Source organism: Staurois parvus, unplaced genomic scaffold (assembly GCF_062004578.1).
Source record: "Staurois parvus isolate SC_StPar_1 unplaced genomic scaffold, SC_StPar_1.0 ptg000572l, whole genome shotgun sequence".
Classification (NCBI taxonomy): Eukaryota; Metazoa; Chordata; class Amphibia; order Anura; family Ranidae; genus Staurois; species Staurois parvus.
In genome coordinates, this window is record NW_028318368.1 from 1033326 (window position 1) to 1053597 (window position 20272).

General features: G+C 40.2%; 1 protein-coding gene across 1 annotated transcript in view; it reads right to left on the minus strand.

Annotated features, from left to right (window-relative positions):
* METTL14 (methyltransferase 14, N6-adenosine-methyltransferase non-catalytic subunit) overlaps nucleotides 1–20272 on the minus strand; it is a 55875-nt gene that overhangs the window by 8058 nt on the left and 27545 nt on the right. Inside the window, exon 7 of the mRNA XM_089691785.1 lies at nucleotides 9736–9877. Coding sequence (XP_089547911.1) covers nucleotides 9736–9877 — 142 coding nt within the window. The remainder of the gene's footprint in view (nucleotides 1–9735; nucleotides 9878–20272) is intronic.

Below are 20272 nucleotides of genomic sequence, written 5' to 3' on the forward strand. Positions count from 1 at the left end.
CAGTGGATCCCCTGCTCAGCAGGTGGATCTGCCCGCTGAGCAAGCGGATGACAGGTCCGTGTCTGCTCTGCATAAGCAGCCCACTGTCCTCTATGGGCTGTTGAATGGAAACGAACCGCTTGTCTGTTTACATCCGACTGTCATCCGATCCCCATCCATTTGTTTTTAGCAGATTGAATCGAATGCAGGTGGGTGTAAACGGACACATGTCCATTTACACCCGCCGCTGCAGACAGAGCAATGGAACGTCCAAAAAATGGATAGCCAGGCTATCGGTCCGCTCGTGTGAAACGGGACTTACAATAGCTGATTAAAGTAGTATTTACCTATCCTTTTGAAAATGTTTCCATATAAGGGGCAAATACAGCCAGGTTTAAAATGTAAGTTTACAAAAAAAAAAAAAAAAATGAATAATAATAAATGCACACTTTTTGCAGGTAAAAAGTAGGGCACATCCTCCCTCATTACACAAATATACATCACCTGATATGCTTAAATCCAATAAGCATTCAAGTATTACAGCTTGGAATTGGACAATATGTATAAAAATTATGATTTGGTCAAAAAAACTTGCCTAATAATTGTGCGCACAGCGTATACTGCTTATGAGAAAAGGTATTTAGCAGTTTACACTTACTAAAATTGCATTTCTATGTTCTGTGTACTGTGGAAGACCCGATATAGTGAATGCAGGATCCTGGGTTTAGTAACACTTTAAGAATCGTAACAGAACATTTGCAATTGCTGAAATTTGGGGTTTTCTGAAAATGAGTCCATAAACTCAGTATTTTACAGCACCCTTTTTCAAGAGATAGCGAAACTATTTACCCGGTTTCCAAAAACTTAATTGATACAGAAATTGGTTGCATCCACTAAACACTAATCTTTAGCCTTGCTAGGAACAGTGGGGACAGGTATCAATTCTGTCATACACTAAGGGGAACAGAAGCAATAAGACCGTTTTCCTATAAGAATTCAGCTCGGTCCATAAATTCCTCCCTGCATCAGACTGAAACCTGACCCTGACCACTTACTAAGTCTGTTTAGAGTGAAAATATATCATCGTCAGTACTAAATCTGTCTCAGATCAGCACAAATCTGTTTCAGGATCACTGGCACAGGGGTCACAAAGATATTGTTGCTGAGTCGATTGATAAATGTGCTTCACTTTCATGTAAAAACAATTCAATTGTATCTAGCCCATGTTTTATTTTATCCAAGATACAAAGTAGGCATATGTTAGGACTCAGAGGGGCTCAATACTTTTTTTTTTTTTTAAAGAATATTGCATGTAGATTTTATGATGGCAAGTTAAAGCTAGGAACTATGGAAAGTTCATAGATCTGACAACTGGAATCCCCAAAAAATTGCAGAAGTCAGTGGGTGATTACACCCAAAATGAACACAGCTATTCTGGGAAGCCTGATCTTTAAGAGAATACTTTCACACACCAGAAAATTTAGCAACAAAGAATTTTATGGGTTCATTCACACAGGGATCCAGCCCATGCAAGAGCCAGAGCTCTGTACTTCTATCCATGGAACCCCACCAAAGCTTGATTTTTGTGGCTCATTGAAAAGCTTCTAAAATTTGTATTACATGTATGCTGGAACAGATCAAAACACAATGGCTGTCGTTATACATTTGAAATGATCAGGTTATACTTGCTATATCTGTAAAAGTAAGTAGCATCAACAGCTGTGGTGAAACCACATTCCCTGAGATGCAGCAATAAAAGTGCAGCCAGCTAATTAAGACATGGCTGGTTGAGGGAGAATTCAATTAAGTCTATTGACGGAATGGATTTTTTCAGTATTGAAGAAAATAGCAAAGGTCAAGGTCAATCTCTTCTCTAAAACAGGTTGCTGACCAGATTAACCTCTGCTCAAAGCAGAAATCTCAGGGGAAGATACACAATGTGTTCACATATTGTGGTTGCCCTGCCAGTGACTCCTGGAGAAAACTATGTACCATAGCAGCAGACTTTCACAACTCACATTTGGTTTCCAAAAAATAATTAAGCATTTGTTTCCTAAGACACAAGCATAACAGCGTATTAAATGCAGGGGCTATTCTTCTAATATAATGCTTATGAGAAATCTACTATATGTCTCCTATAGTTAAAAAGGCAGTGCACATCACATTTTTTGATATCCACATTGAAGGCTTATGTCAGCGGATGCCAATGGAAATGGGGGAGCAGCTATAACATATAATTTCCTATACAATTAAGCACATCATTTTCTATTAAAAGACAGATTGAGAAAAGATTAGAAGAGATATAAGCTATTGGTGTCTGTGTCTATATCTGGGCAATTCCTCCACAGACAGAACAAAACATGATGGAAATCAACCAAATGGGGACACAGACAGAAAACCCTAAATGCCTGTCCATTTGCCATGTTAAACAGTACAAAAGTAATGGCTGGTCACAGACACTCCCACTTCACGTTTAAAGTGGTTGTAAAGGCTGAAATCTTTTTACCTTCATGCACTCTATACATGAAGGTAAAAGACCTTCTGTGTGCTGCTTCCCCACAGCCCCCCTAATACTCACCTGAGCCCACTCTCAATCCAGCGGTGTGCATGGGAGCCTCGGCTGTCCCGAGTTTCTCTCTCTTCTCATTGACTCAAACACAGCAGCAGGAGCCATTGGCTCCCACTGGTGTCAATCACAGCCAGTGAGCCAATGAGGAGAGAGCAGGGGGCGGCACCAAGCTGCGGCTGTGTCTTATAGTGCTCGGGAGCAAGAGCACGCACCAGTGCCCCAATAACATGCGGCTTGCTATTGGGGGCACTAGTCAAGGGAGAGGAGCCAGGAGCGCCAGCGGGGAACCCGAGAAGACATTAGTACTTCTCTGTGCACAACCATTACACAGAGCAGGCAAGAATAACATGTTTTTAATTAAAAAAAAAAAAAAAACACAATCTTTAATATCACTTTAATGCAGGAACTGCTGTTCTGTGCTGTGTGCACGGGTAGCAAAGGCCTGCCAAAGTCCCACGAGCACTGGAGAACATACAGAACCAGCTGTTGAGGGAGCAATAAGTGTTATTTCTGTCTAGATAAATATAATTTTTGTAGTCCCTGAGAAATCCTTTTCACCGATTCCTCACAGACACAGCTTGATGTTGTTAAGCAGTGTAGGGTTATATTGCAGCCTACAGGAGAAATTGACACAAAGCAAAAAAAAAAAAAAAAAAAAACAAAAAAACACCTCTGAAGGCCTGTTCGTTTAAGGCTACTATCCCTCTCACCTCAAATCTTGCCAGTTGTAGCAAGCAGTACAAGATAACAAATGGGGGTGGGGGGAATAGCGGAATCAACATTGCCACAGTCTCTCAGAACCCAAGTTTTAAACAGCCAAGCCATCAAATCTAGCAGCAAAGAAACAGGGTGGAAGATTGGTCCCTGAGACAACAAATTTGGCTGATCTGGCAGCGGCCATGCACCATATGCTAACAGATAAAAAAGTTTGGCATATCATGCTCTGCCAGGCTAATACGGAGCTATGAGAATGACTGGAATGCCCCCGCTTTCAATCCTCCAAAGCAGACGAGGTAGAAGCTACAGCAAAGGAAAGGTGTAGGCTAGAGCATACCAATCCCACAACACTATGAATGTGTCCGCTGCATCTGTCGTTGTTACTTTCACCCTGGAGATATAACTTCTCCAGCTTCTCGCAGAACATATGCTAGCATATCCACATATGGTGTCCCCCAATGTAAACATGTCTTGAGACACCTTCTGATCAAGACACCATTCCTTTGGGTCCAAACTTAGTCTGCTGACTTAATGCGAGACCCAGTATGCCCCTCACACCATAAAGTCCAAGTAATACACATTGGTCCTGTAGCTCCTCAGATATCCAGTTTGGACAAGAGACAAACAGTGAAGGCACAAGCGTTTTTGTTTTTTTTAATGTAGTTTTAATGAAGGAAAAGCAATAAAACTTACATACAGCAAAAAACCCAAAAATTCAACTGAAGTGTCTGGGGGGGGGGGGGGATAAAAAAAAAAAAAAAAAAGATAGGAATGTGTATATAGGCATCCTTTATGTTGATGGATGCCAAGTTGTCTCCGCTGTGTAGGGAGGCCCCCGCTTTCAGTCCTACAAAGCAGATGAGGTAGAAGATTCAGCAAAGGAAAGATGTAGGCTAGAGCACACCAATCCCTCAACACTATGAATATGTCCACTGCATCTGTCGTTGTTACTTTCACCCTGGAGATATAGCTTCTCCAGCTTCTAGTTGAACATATGCTGGCATATCCACATCTGGTGTCCCAAAATGTAAACATGTCTTGAAACACCTTCTGATCAAGAGACCATTCCTTTGGGCCCAAACTTAGTCTGCTGAAGTAATCTGCTTGCCAGTTCTCCACCCCAGGAATGTGCACTGCAGAAAGCGTGAAACTCCATAAAGGACAGAATAGACTCTGCTTCTCTGGCCTCCACAACACTCAGTGTGCCATCATGATGACTGATCTAAGCCACAGCTGTAGCATTGTTAGACTGAACCCAAACTTGGTGATCTATCAGAAGCAAAGTTCAATGAAGTAATGACTGGAAATTTGGATTTCTACTGAGACCAACAACCCTGAACAGACAGAACTCAGCCACATCCTAGAAGGCGAATAGAAATTCCACCAATGCAGGGGACAGAAGACACCACAACAGAAACATTAATGTGAGAATGTGACTGGGTCATCTTTTCTGTAAAAACAAATCATGGGGATGTTCTGCTAAAGAGTTCTGGAGTGGAATTGAGCAAATGAAACTGCTTTGAAGATAGACAATTAATCCCTGCGCTCACATGCAGCTCTGCAGGAGAATCGAAGGGAGCGAACCTGCTGAGCCTGCAGTTTCATCAACTCCTTCTGGGGTAAGAAGCTTGAACTTGGCTTGAAAAGTATCCAAGTATTCTAAGCAATGTAATGGAATCAAAAAGTGACTTCTTGATGTACAGTATCCATTCAAAGTCCTCCAGGCTAGAGAGGTGTGTGTGTGTGCAAAGAAACAGATTGTCCAGATATCTGATTTCAAAGATACCTTTGGAACAAAGAACTGAAGCAAGAACCTTTGTGAACACACTCGGGGCTGAGAAAAGGTTGAAGGTAAGAACCACAAAGTAAAAATGATTGTCAAAGTAATTAACAAGCAGGTATGGCTTGTTGACTTAATGCAAGACCCAGTATGCTTCTCAGGTAGTAAAGTCCAAGTGATACTCATTGGTCCTGTAGCTCCTCAGATATCAAGTTCAGACTTGTGCAAGAGACAAACAGTGAAGGCACAAGCGTTTTTGTTTTTTTTTTTTAATGTATTTTTAATGAAGAAAAAGCAATAACTCAGAGCAAAAACCCCAAAAACTCATCTGAAGTGTCTAGGAACAAAAGAAAAAAAAAAAAAAGAAGAAGATAGGAATGTGTATATATACATCCTTTATGTTGATGAATGCCAAGTTGTCTCCACTATGTAGGGAGGCAACAATAACTGACTGAATGGATTCCATCTGAAACTGTTGAATGTGTAAAAAGGTGATCCTTCACATTCAGAATAGGACAAAGGCCCTCTTTCTTTGGTTTTGGAACTGTATGAAAAGATTTCAGTAAAACCCTCTAAACCTTTCGGCTGAAGGAACAGGAACAACCCCCCCCCAGTTCAACTGTCCTTTAACGGCTGACCAAAGATCTAGTTGATGTGAAAGTAGGAAAGTGAAAAAAATTGAGGTGGCAAATGGAGGAAAAATTCTACCTGCAACATTCTAACCTGCTGATACTACCTCATGCACCCAAGCACCAAATGTGCAAACTTCCCAATTCTTTGCCCAGGCCATCAGACATTCTGCCACTGTTAAGTTTTGATTCAACTTGTCACCACCCAAGATGAAGCTGGTGGACTTTCATGGTGAAGCAAATTTATCCGTGGGTTTTGAGTTCTTGGATTGCATGGGTGTCTTGAAGTCCTGGAAGCCAAGAAGGTGTACGAAGACTCACAATCCAGAAAGTGGAACTTGACCTGGAGGTAAGAAAGGAGCATTTTGATGCAGGATAGGAATGTATTCCAACCTGTGCCGTTGATCCCTAATTTTGAGTAGCTGGGGAGTGAGTATTCTTACACCTTGTAGCCTCTTTATTGTTTTCATCCAGTGAAGAGCCAAAAAGAAGGTCTCTCACAAAGGGCAGCCGTAACAAGCATTTCTTACAATCTTGCTCTGCTGACCAGCACTTAAGCCAGATCACTCTAAAATCTGAACAGAAGGGATGCCCAAGACAAAACACAACTAGCATAAAGTGTTTTCAGACAGCCATAGTACAGTCATCATAAAGTGAAGATCAGCACCAGCAGATCTCTATTTAGTGATTTAGGCCAAGTAGCCAAGTCTGGGAAATAGAACAGTGACTAGCAAAGTTGAAAGGCTGATCCTACCTCAAATGGATGGATAAATGGAGAAAGTGCTTACAACTTCTTGTCTGTAGATTTCTTAAAAAGAACGCATATGACTTTTATGAATGTGTTCAGTTCCCCTGAGGACAAAATACAAGTAGTATTTTTTTTCCCCTCTTCATGGGAGCTATGGCCAGCTGCAAGGTTGGACAGGGCACCCTGCACCAATACCACCAATACACCACCCCACCCAAGGGCTAGCAGCTAAACACACAGCTAGAAAGGAGATGGATGCTTTGACAGACGGGACTTTTCTCTGCACTTGTCTGGAACATTTAATCTGATATATGCTCATCCCCTTACATTCCTTGTAAGGAGCTTATCTCAAGGCAAGTGCTTGAAAACACAGAAAAGTGTCATATGTTAAAGCAGCTGTCTTCTTGCTAGCTGCGTTGTTGGACGGTTGGGAGGGGTGTGCTCTGTTCGACCTCACAACTAGCCTTAGACAACAACTAGAAAGACAGGACCAAGTTGATCCCTGCTAAACAGAACACATTAATTCAGATTAAAAAAAAAACTTCATTAACCACTTCAAGTCCAGACACTTTCACCCCCTTCCTGTCCGGGCCAATTTTCAGCTTTCATTTTTTTGAGACAGATAAAACTTAATTTTGGTTGTATTTATTCACCACTAGGATTTTTATTTTTTTGCTATGTAAATGAAAAAGTCCAAACATTTTGAAAAAAAAAAAAGTGTTTTTCTTATAAAATTTAGCAAATAATCTTTCTTCATAAATCTTGGCCAAAATGTATTAATTTATCTTTTTAGTAAAAAAAAAATAACCCAAGTTAGTTTATAGCCAAAAATTATAATTTTAAAAAAATGTTAACATTTTTATATTATTATTTAAGTTTATTTTTTTTATTTTTTTTAAACATACCGTCACTCTAGCAGCACAGTGTCACCATAGTGACACTGTACTACTTGTGGGGGGTGATGAAGATTTTTTTTTTTTTTTACACTGATTGCTTTTACAGCCTTTATGGGTGTAAAAGCAATCATTTCTCCTTCTCTCTGGCTGCATTCTTGCAGCCATTGTAAATACTGTGAGAGCTGTGATTGGTCACAGTTTGTCACATGGTACAAGGCTGTTGTGAATAGCCTTGTACCATGTGACCTCTGTGATCATTCACAGATTTCACAAGTAGCAAGCAGTGATATCAGGAAGTGACATCTTACTTACTACTATTCATGTGATCACTGATTAACCAATCAGTGATCACATGAATTAGGACCTCACACAGAGGTCCAGTACAGCGATCGGTATTCTCCGGACACAGCGGGCACCAGATCGCGGTGCCGCGCGCTCCTGGGGAGTGTGTACAGGCAGTGAATGAGGAGGCCATTTATAAATGGCCACCTGCTCCTGCACTGTGGTTAAAGGATTGAACATCTTTGATAGGGATAGTCAATCAGTCTTGATGTTAGAGAGTCAACTGCAGAAGGAGTGGACCATTCTTTGCCAAAATCTTCCAGAAAGGGATAGTGTCTGGAAGGAAAAGAAACTGCATGTCCAAGAATTTCTGATCTTTGTAAATAAACCTATCAGAGTAAAACCCTTTGCAGTACACTCTGATTTATGAAAACCAAGGCTAGCCATCATAGTTGTAAGAAACAATGAAATCCTCTAAATTTTAAAGTGGAACACACAGCCTCTATTAAAAAAAAGAAACAGTTTGCTGCTGGTTCTGTGACACAAACCTTGACAGAACTTTAGCTGATGGGGTCTCTTCCCAGAAGTTCTGGCCACAGGATACAAACACTGGGGGAACTGCAAATAATAGTATGAGCAAAACAAATAGTGACTGGCAACCAGCAAAAATACATTGCACAAGCAATAAAACAGGAAAGATCAAGTCCGCTAGAGTTTAATCACAGTACCCAGCCTGTTTTGACAATATTATCAAAGTGCTCTTTTCTTCAGCAATTTTCCATTTTGAGACAGCTGGTGGTTCGAATCCCCAGCACAACCAAATGTAACTGAATGTATTCATGAATTTGAAAAGGTCAGAGATAGGAGTCCTGGTCCCAAAACTCAACAAGGAATTCCCAGGAAAATACTGGCTTGACCTCAAAATCAGAGTTTTGTGATAGCTGGAACACAGAAGAGGATGTCACCAGTGGGAATGCAGGACTGTTGCAAAGAGAACACCAGTATGGAAAAACTGGGAAAATCTGTATTCGCTGGTTGGCTGGAGAAGCATCCACGATTTTAAATATCAGGCAGAAAATTCACCAGCAGCAGCTGATACTAGAAAATCTTCAAAATTAAGCAAATAATCTAGCAATGAGGCAGAAGAATCCTTTCTCATGATGAAACTAAGCAGTTGATTTACTAAAACTGGATATTGCAAAATCTGGTTCAGCTGTGAATGATAGTCAATCAGTTTCTAACTTCAGTGTTCAATTAGACCAAGAAACAGAAAATGCAAGCTGATTTGTTTCTATGCAGAGCTGCATTAGATTTTTCACTCTCCAGTTTTAGTAAATCAACCCCTTAGTGTAATTGGCAAAGTGTGAGGTGATAGGGGTTAAAGCCTTAAAAGAGACAGACCTACAGTTTTTAAGTGCCTAGTGTCCATTTCTCCTGTGGAAGGCAGTGTAACTACATTATTTTTACCATCAAGCTGTGTCCCTGAATGGACTATAAAAAAAAGAAGCATTTAACCCTTGCAGTGCAAGGGAAGCTCCATTGAAAGGGTAATTTTTTGCTGAACTTCCCAAAAAATCAGTTTCAACCTGTGGTATAAATTATTATTTTAAGCCCTAAAATCCAGTCAAGTTCCAGATGGAAAATACACTCACAGATGTCTTCTCTTTTGACATCATTTTACTATTCATTCTATTTGGGTAAATTCTAGGTGGTAGAGGAAAAGAGAAACATTGTGGTCTTACTCATCTATACTAGCTATATTATCTACACACACACAGACAGGATGTTGTATACCAAAATCCTTGAATAAGATCAAGAGTGGGCACTACATGTCAATGAAATTTCAGCTGTTTATCCAGATAAACACTGTGATTACATCCGGATTTTACCAAACAATTCATATTGTCAGTACTGAAAACGTTGGTGCCTTTATAGTTTCAAAAGGTAATCTCAAATGACCTGTAATTTTCTGAATAAAGAATATAACTGATGTACATTTTTATTAACTAGTGTAAAACACCCATTAGTTTATGCCCCATTAAGTACATAAGAGCATCCACTTTACAGATAAATAATTCAGTTTTACATCAATAGATTGCTCTGACTTATAAAGCACTCTGTGAACATTTGCTTACATCTTCCCACGTCCACCATTTCTCATTGGCAGCAATGCCAGTCTCCCTGAAATATTCCTCTAGAGGGGGCTCCAGGAGGATGACATCAAACTCGTTCTTTAGCTCTCGCAGATCAAAGGTCTCAAGGTCTGCTTGCAAATACCTATGACACAACAAACAAAAAGGCAGTGAAAATTACTACAACAATACAACAAATGAAGAAATAAAACTTTGCCACTAGATTGCAGGCTGTATGTAAAATGACAGGACAACCAAGCACCAATGGAAAAATTCCTGCCCCTTTCAAACAATACATTTAAGTGGGCCCCCTTACTTTAAGCAGGTCAGACGCATTTATACGTTTGTGTGATTATACAGTATTTCCTTCCCTTTAGCTGTGTTAAGGACAATGCAACAGATACCATCTAACAAGACAGCTCTAGGGGTCTTATACAATACATCAGCCCTAGCAGTCCATTAGACATGAAGTGAGCTGTAAATCATTCAAGTAACACATGCCTTTCTAAAGTTAACACATTTCTATCTGCTGTAACCATTCGAGTAACATGCCTTCTTTATATCCACTGGAATGACCGAATGGTTATTTCACAGTAAACTCTGTTAGAAGCAAGCAGATGTGTTTTTTGTGATGTCAAGTTTCCCAAATCCCAGCTTTCTCGGATCTGTTCTGCTTCACCAAGCTGCTGTCAGTCACCCCCGACATAAGCAAGGTGGCAGAGACACAAAATCTGTCAGGCCGTGAGATGTCAGATCGACCAATTTGCATACTATCAGCTCTCCAACAAGCAGAAAACTGTCTAGACAAATTCTGATATTTAGCAGTTCTTAAAAGTAGTCTATTATACACATAATGTACAGTCTATGATAAAAATCAGGGAAATGGAGTATATGATGAGAAAAAAAATTATGAGCGGAGATTACCTTCAGTAAAAACTAAATACAAATCCTGACTTTTCCAACAGAAGTCAGGTTAGTTAAGCCTTGGTCCTTTTATTTATTTACTTTTTTTTAATAGTTTTTATTATTTTCAGTATCTCAGTATTACAAAATTCAATTATCAGATTATTCAACAATACACAAAAAACTGTTTCCTTTTCTCCTTGCACCCAAAATCCCCCTACCCGATCCCAGCCGTACCCACCCAACCTCCACTACCCATTTAATTTCCCCGTTCCTTCTCTTTCTTTATTATCTTCAGGATCTCCCTCTCTTCTTCCCTATTGTCCTGCCTCCTGTTTCCCATCTTTTTTATACGTGTCCTCATTTTCATCATTCTCTAATCCTACCAATTCCGCATATTTATTTGATCTTTTAAACCCATCCAACTTTTCCCATCTTTTTTTAAATCTCTCCATTTTGTCTTCTTCAATATGGTACAGTTCCTACATCCTATAAATATAATTTACCCTTTTAATCCAATCTTATTTTCAGTGCCTCCCGCTCCTGACAGTATTTGGGTATCAATCCCTTTTCTGCGTTTATTAGGTGGAATATCATCAGGTTTTTATATTTTTCTACTGTAACCTCAGTTATATGGAATAAGCATATGCCCGGATCTTTCGAGATATTAGTCCCCCAAATCTCTTGTATTAAGTGAATTATGTCCTCCCAATATACCTGTATTTTGGGGCAATCCCACCACCTTAGATTGTACACCCCTTGAGGGTTAGGGACTGATGTGAATGTACAATATATATGTAAAGCACTGCGTAAATTGACGGCGCTATATAAGTACCTGAAATAAATAATAAATAAATATATAAACCCCACATCCCCTCCAACACATTGGTGATTTCTCTACATATTGCAGGTGTGCCATACTCTGCATATTATACCACCTGGTTAGGCATTTATAATTCATTTCCACCACCTTCATATCTCATATTTATGGAAAAAAAATTTTTTTGTTGCTCATTGAATGAGATTCCAAGTTTTCTTTCCTATTTTTCCATATACAATGGAGAGATCGACCCTGTTATTGCAGTAAAAATTTTATAGATACAGGATGTACCAGGTTCCCGAATCTTGCTTGCACTAAACAGTTGTTCAAATGGGTTTAAATTCTCCATTGTCCTTAATGTCTTTGGAAGTGTTGCAACAAAATGACTTAATTGAAAATATCTCCATTCATCTAACATGAAAAACACCTTTTTATTTTTAAGCTCCTGAAAAGGGACATAATTCTCCTTTTTTCATTATATCTTTTAACTGTGCTTTCCCTTTCCTTATCCATATACCAGAAATCTCTTCCTTCCCAGGTTAACATCCCATTTGTGAATTCTTTCCCAAACCTTAATTACATTCTTTGTATAAGTGCTCGTACCTTCAGCCAATTTACGATACTGCTGTGGCAACCAAACAATCCTGTCTGTGTCTCACTTAATGTATTTTCTAGTGGTGCACCAAAATTAAAATTCTGGTGTTGAAAACAAAACTTCAAAATGCACTTGGCCAAAAACCGAAACGCGCAGTTTTTAAAAATGAATATATATATTTTTTGGAAAAAAATACACTGATTAAAAAAAAAAAAAAAAAAAACAATATATACCCCATTTTTATGCAAAATATGAAAGAGGATGTTACAGCAAGTAAATAGATACCAAACATGTCATGCTTTAAAATTGTGCATGCTCGTGGAATGGCGTGAAACTGTGGTACTTCCATAAGTGATGCTTTAAAGGTTAGCAGTGTAACGTTACAGAGGAGTTCTAGTGCGAGAATTATTGCTCTTGCTCTGACGTTCGTGGCAATACCACACGTGTGTAATTTGAACACCATTTACATGTGGGTATGGCCTACATATGCGTTCACCACTACGTGCGAGCACGGGGGGACAGGGGCACTTTAAACTTTTTTTTTTTTATTATTTAACAATTTTTGATTTTTTTTGCACTTTTCCTTTAAAAAAATAAAATAAAAATGTAATCACTTTTATTCTTATCACAACGAATGCATGCATCCCTTGTGATAGAAATAATTAGGGACAGGTCCTCTTTATGGAGAGATATGGGGTCAATAAGACCCCACATCTCTCCTCTGCAATGTAAAGCACTGGATCAAAAAAAAAAAAAAAGCATTGATGTAGTGCTTTAAAAAAAAAAAAAAAAAAAAAAAAGAAGAAATGGCCGGAAGGGGAAGTGACATCGCTCCAGTCCTCCAAGAGCATAGATAGAGAGTGACGGCCATCTTTCCTTCACTCATCTCTATGCCCAGCGTCAGGAATGATGGTTTCTCATGTAAGGCTGAGAACTACCGTGCAGCGTTCGGTGGCGGCACGCAGGTGAGGTTTTTTCGGCACCTATATGCGTGCTTTTTTTCATTTCGGCCTACGGCCAAAAGGGGTGTTTTCGGCTGAAACGTTTCAGCCACCAAAATTTCGGTGCATCCCTAGTATTTTCTATCTTAACCCAACTTTTCCCTATTGCATTATATGTCCAATCAAAAATACATGACAACAAAACAGAACAATAATATCTCTTAAAGTCCGGCACGCTTAAGCCCCCATTTTTTTTAACTCTACACAGCACTTCATAACGTATTCTCGCTTTTTTGTTTCCCCAAATGTACCTCAATATCATTCTCTTAATCACTTTAAAATTGACACCGCTTCCTGGAAACTGTATGGGTAGCATATGAAATTTATATAAGATTATTGGGACAATTATCATTTTTACTAAGTTTATCCGTCCTATCCAGGAGTGTGGTCCAACCTCAATTCTCAGTTTATCCTTTTTATAATTTATTAATGGGATGTAGTTTATTTTATATACTGTAGATTCTTGGGCGACGAGATGTTATTCCCAGATATTTTAATTCTCTCTTTCCATGCAAGGGGGAATTTTCTCTGTAGACTTTTTTCAGTTGTCGGAACATTGATGTAAGAATCTCTGATTTAGACGGGTTAATTTTTAAATCTGATAAATCTCCATATTGTTTCATTAATCTCATTAAATTAGGTAGTGTCAGCCTAGGGTTTACAACATAAAATAGCAGATCATCAGCATATGCTGCCACCTTATGTTCTCTCTCTCCTATCTGTTTCCTTTTTACATCTAAACTGTGTCATACTGTTGCCAAAAGAGGCTCTAGAGATATAACAAACAACAGGGGCGAGAATGGATACCCCTGTCTTGTCCCGTTATACATTTTAAAATACTCTGATAACGAACCACTGACCATTACTGCAGTTGATGGGTTACTATAAAGATTTCCAATCCATTCTCTCATTTTTGGACACCTTCCCAGAACCCTTAGTGTATCCATCATGAAGCCCCAGTCTACCCCATTGGAAGCCTTTTCAGCGTCAACCGACAGGATCAACACAGGACGTTTATCTCTCTTACTTTTTTCTAAGAGGAATAATGATCTTAGCCCATTGTCTCTTCTCTTCCTCCCAGGAACAAATCCCACTTGATCTAAAATGAATCCACTCTAGAATTAATGTTTTCAGCCTAATTGTCAGGACTTGAGTATAATTTCGTATCCGAATTTAACAGTGAGACAGGCTTGTAGCTAGCACATTGGGTCCCAACTTTCCCCTCCTTCTGTATGATTGTAATTGGTGCTTGCAATGATTATTCCCTCATTTCCATGCCCTCTCCTAGTATATGTATATATGTACACAGTTTAGGGACCAATTGTTCTTTACATTTTTTATAATATCTCACAGTATACCCATCAGGCCCAGGGCTCCTCCCCCTGGCTGTACGCTTCAGCGCCAACTGAATTTCCTCCTGTGTTATTGGTTTCTTTAGAAGAGCTAAGTGTTCCTCTCCCAGTCTCGGTAATCCCGCCTATTTTAAATAGTTCTGTCTTTTTCTAATTCTTTCTTCTTCTCCTTTTGACTTTTTCGAGTTCACTTCATACAACTTCCTATAATATTTTTTTAATACATTCGCAATATCATTGGTTGAATACACCATTTCACCATTAACGTTTTTAATTTTCTCTATAAAATTCCTTGATTTATTATTTCTCAGCGCTCTCAATAAATATTTACGAGGTCTATTCCCCCCACTGATATCTTTCTCTTGCCATCCTATTAAATATTCTGCACGATTCTTGCTCCATTAAGCTACTTAGTTGTTCCCTTTTTTGATCACTTTCTGTTGTATATCTTTTATTATTCTCTTTTTATGTAGCTGTTCTAAATCGCATAATTCAATTATTAACATATTTATTTTCTTTTGCCATGCTTTCTTTTCTGCTCCCACTGCTATCAAAATTCCCGATATATGCATTATATAGTTCCCACACCATAGCAATTGAGACTCCTTCAGTCTCAATTATTTCAAAGTATTGTTCTATTTCTTTAAAAAAAGTAATTCTGGCGCATAGAGATTAGGTAAACAATGTATATAGAGTGATGCAAGGAATAGCAATGATGTAAAACACTGTAGAATAAAGAATAATGTCCATAAACAAACAGAAAAGTCTTTTTGGAAGTCTCTGGGGCAATCCACCCAAAGATTAGCGCAAATTAGCGGCAAACATTCTAGGAGCAAAGCCAACTCTATATGCAAGAACAAAAGGAAAGAAACAGGAGGTGCCCATCTAAGTGCAGTAATTAAAACCGTGTTTAATGGTAAGGGATAAAAAACACTCACAAAAGTAATAAAAAAAAAAAACAAGCTCATCTGTATGCGAGAGGGATGATTGTTCTTCAACGTCCTGCAGGCACCACCGGTTACATGGGGAATGTATGCTGGGCTGAAGGAGATGTGTGAAGGCACAATGGAGGTCTGTCCTGTAGAGTAATGGTGCTGTGAAGTCGATCCAGCGGCGTCTGTACAGGAGGAGACTTACAACCAGCTTGGAGCGCACCAGGAGAAGTGAAGTCACAAGGACAGGCAGAGTCAGTCCAATCAGGAGGCACAGATGTGGGACAAGAGGGCTACGAGCTCGGAACATCTAGCTCCAATTGAAGGAGCTAGATGACCCTCCGCCTGTCCCGGTGAGGTCACTTTCACAGGTGCGCTCCAAGCTGGTTGTAGGCCTCTTCTTGTACAGACTCCGCTGGATCGGCTTCACAGCACCATTACTCTACAGGACAGACCTCCATTGTGCCTTCACACATCTCCCATCAGCCCAGCAATACATCCACCATGCCACCGGTGGTGCCTGCAGGACGTTGAGGAATGATCATCCCTCTCACACACAGATGAGCTTGCTTTTCTTATTACTCTTGTGAGTGTTTTTTATCCTTTACCATTAAACACGGTTTTAATTACTGCACTTAGATGGGCGCCCCGTTTCTTTCCTTTTGTTCTATTTCTTTCTGTATCAGGAGACCGTTCTGTCGCCTGATCCTGAAGGAGTGACTCATTTAGTTTCCACATATTAAACATATCTTGCTGTCTTCCCCAAATTAACTGCATTGTGACAGGTGCACGGTCCGATATTGTTGTTACTTCTATATTTACTTTGACCAGTGACTCCAAGAGTCTATGTTCTATCAATATATAATCTAATTTCGAATATGTTGCATGTGCAGGAGAGTAAAACGTATAATCCCTTACCCCAGGGGGTTTAATTCTCCATGCATCTACCAGCTGAGACTGATAGCATACTTTGTATAGCTTTCACCTCTCTGCTTCTATCTCTCTGCACATGTGACATCTTATCAATCTGAGGGTCCATGCAATATTAAAGTCTCCTGCCACAATTAAATTTACCCTTCTTAAAATCCAAGAGCCTTCTTAGAATATTCTTCAGAAAAGCCATTGGATTTCTATTGGGGCAATATATATTTCCCACTGTACATTATGTTTCCTGTAACCTTCCCCTTAGGAACAGAAATCGACCTGCTGGGTCTACCAACTTATCCTGTAGCATAAAAATCTTAGATTTTTGGCTATACCACTTGCAAGCCCTTTAGCACGCTTATTTGTTGAATCTGCATAATACCAGGTTGGGAAATATTTTGAATACAACTTAACATTTTTTTCCAATAATAGTTGGGTCTCCTGTAAGAACGCTACTGCAATAGATCTCTGCTGCAATTCTCTGAGAATCGTATGCCTCTTCCCCGGGGTATTCAAACCCTTTACATTATATGTCATAAAATTAACTTCCTCCATTTTCCTTATTTTTTTTCCTTTCTTCTTTCCTCTGCTAAATTCGGCCCAACGAGAGAATATTTGTCCATCAAAAGGAACATGGGAATATCCCCCCACCTTCCTCGTCCCCTCTCCCCCCCACCCCTACATAACCACTCGGCTCGTGGCTTGCCTTTAAATAGTTGGTGGTCCTAGTTTCACTGTCGATTCCGAACTAGGGTGGAGCTCTGATGACACCCACCCACCCTGATCAAGCTCCCACTCCCTGGACAGTGTGTCTGGATGCATATGTGGCCTCCCGTTTCCTGCCTTTCTTCTAAAATTCTCAAACTACAAAAGGGAGAAGAGAAGGGGAGGAGGGGGGGGGGGGGGGAGGAGAAAAAAAAACGTGGTAGATCCTCTTGCGACACACACCAACATCTCCCTCCCTCTCCTTCTCCCCTCTACCTATTGTATCTCTGATGTTCTCTCCTCTTAAGAACTAACTGCCAGTTCTGATTTTCAATTTCCCTATTCTCCTCCACCCCTACTTCCCACCCTGGAATGTCTATTTTCTGTATTTCTAATCTCTCACAAAAGTCTGTTAGATCTTCTGGGAACCTCAGTCTTGCAGAGCGGCCATCTCTCCATCCAATTAAACATGCAGGAAATCCCCAGCTGTAGCGTAAGTTTTGTTTTCTCATTTGTTCTAGTAGTGGTTTCAACAATTTCCTTCTGCCCAGTGTTTCTGATGTTATATCAGCGAAGATCTGTAAACTTGTATCTTCATATTTTAATACTGGTCTCCCTCTTATCTTCTTCCATAAATCCATTCTCTCTATATAATAAGGGAATCGCACAATCACATCTCTGGGATTTCCACTCACAGTTCCTGGGGATCTTCCTATTCCATGTACTCTATTAGCAGGTGCTCTGCTACTGGTCTGTCCGTTATTGTATTAAACATTTTCCTTGTTATCTTCTTCTTGTGAAGTCTTGGGCAAACCTCATATCCTCAGGTTGCTCCTTCTATCTGTTTTCTTGATCTTCCAATTTATATAGCAGTCTCCTTTGCTCCTTTCGCATCTCTTCCATCTGTTTTTCTAGATTGGTTATTACTTGGGCATGTTTGTCCAGTTTTCACTCAGTTTCTTCTACCCATGACAAAACTTGCCCCAGGTCTTCATGCATTACCGACAGCTCTTGTTTTATGGCCCGTTCCAATCGCAAAATCATTTCTGCCATCTCATTTTTAGTAAACGTTTGTGCACTCTTCACTTGTTCTGCATCCTTTTCTGTAGCCAGTTCTCTTTCTATACCTTCAGTTTCTACACTTTGGCTCATAATGGATGCTCCCAAAGAATCTGGAGCAATTCCCAATGCTGTTTTCCCATCTCCCCTCTTCCTTTTACTCCCGGTTGTCTTTTGGGGTTTGACCCTCTGCATTTTTCTCTTGTGAGGGCATGTATTTTTTATTTGTACTTACGTCAGATGTTTTAGAGCCCCCTTCTTTCACAGCTTTACCCTTCAGGATATGAATATATTTTCTCTGACCTTTTTAGTTCCAAGACAGGAAGGTTGTTTCTACAAAATATATTGGGGTTATAACTTGCCTGGGCTAGTGTCCCAAAAATAATCCTGCATAATCATCCACCAGTTTCTCCCTGAGGGTCTCTGTAGTCTTTTTTCTTCCCTTCTTCCTTCTGCTTCCTCTTGGGTGTCTCTGTTTGCACTTCTTCTGAGCCCACCAGGTGATCCCCCCCCGAAAGATCCTTAAACAGATCTAGTCAATGTAACTTTATGACTTACCATCTTCAGTAGCCCCTCGTATATCTCCTCCGCTTCACCTTCCTCCGCCCTTGCTGCTGCTGCCTCGGACACTGCTTCAGTTTCTCTTTCCTCCTCCCCCCAAAGTATTTCAGGGCAATCAAAGGTGGGCTGGTCTGATCTGTGTTAGTCACTGTTAGGGGGGGATCACCTTCTGTGGGGTTCACTGGGTCCCGATTACTTCCCAATTGGATGAGCAGGCTCTCCTCCACTTACACTTGGGCCATTGTCCGAGGCTCTTGGTCTCTCTCCACGGCTGCCACCCGGCAACCACCACTCGGCTCCCCGGCGGAGTCTGCCTCCTCACCGACCGGCACCCAACACACTGTCCTCCGCCCCACCTCAAACTGACTTGCACGCGATGCACCTCTTCCAGGTAGGGCACTTCCAGGTGAGACAGTCCAAGACACCCCGAGAGCTCACACCCTACCGGGCATGGCTATTACTGGCAGGTCACAGGAGCTTTCATCACAAGCACCCTGTCGGTGCGCCATGGTCAGGCTACTCCCCCTCTTAAGAACGGTGCACCTAGTTCAAGTACAATTTATTTTAGCTTGATTCAGCAGGGATTCGATCTTGTGACCTAACGTTTGTTTGCTACAAGAGCGCATGTATCCACAGAGCTACAGTCAGGACTGCTTGGTCCTTTTAAAGTGGTCCTAAAGGCTCAAGGTTTTTTTTACCTTCATGCATTCTATGAATGAAGGTAAAAAAACCTTCTCTGTGTAGCAGCCCCCCCCCCACCACTTACCTTATCCTTTAAACCTTACTTCAACACTTATTAATAAACAAAAAAGAAACAAAAAAACACACTGGCACGACTCGTACTGCAATGTCGGGCAGCACAGTACATTGCATAAATACGTGCCAAAACAAGCTTGATAAAAAAAAAAAGTAAAACGCTTTCCTTATATATGGCACAATTAATGTGCTGCACGGATCTTTGTCTCAACATGAATACCACTGCCATTCCTATAGGGTTGTGAAATACACTAAAGTTGCATTGGTATCATGATTATTCTAGAAAATCAGTGGCTCCCCACTTGCTGTAATGATAGCAGGCTGTCACTAGGGTGCAGCCAAGGACTGTGGTACATATATGCAGAATAAAGAAAACGATAGAAATAGAATGGCCAATCTCATTAAAAGCATAAAGGATTATGACACCAAAAAAATAAGTCAGCATTGTTAGGACATGAGATGGCCACCAAAAAAAAAAAAAAAAAAAATCTGTAATTATATGAGACACAAACATATATGTCCTAGATCCTACTACTGTGCAGGATTTATTGTTGTTGCGCTGGCCTTTGAAAAACAAAGAATACAAAAATTGCTAAACCAAATGATAGTCTGTCCACATTAAGCCACAAAAATGTTTGCTGCAATTATTTGGAGTATATGGGTTGAGATACCAAACCTACAACACTAGATGAAAGCGGAAGTAATGGCCCTGGGTACCTTCAGCGTCAACACAATGGGGTACCTGGCATGTATCCACCTATAAATGACTGTATGATGCCTAAGAAGGGAAACTTTGCGGAACAGTCTTGTACATAAAAAGTAAAATGTCATCTTTAAGTGGTACTTAATTGAAACTGCGCTGCAGTTCTAATTTACCAGTTGTCTTCAACCTGTCATGTAGGCTTAAAAATACACTGCTAGTAGCTAGAGTA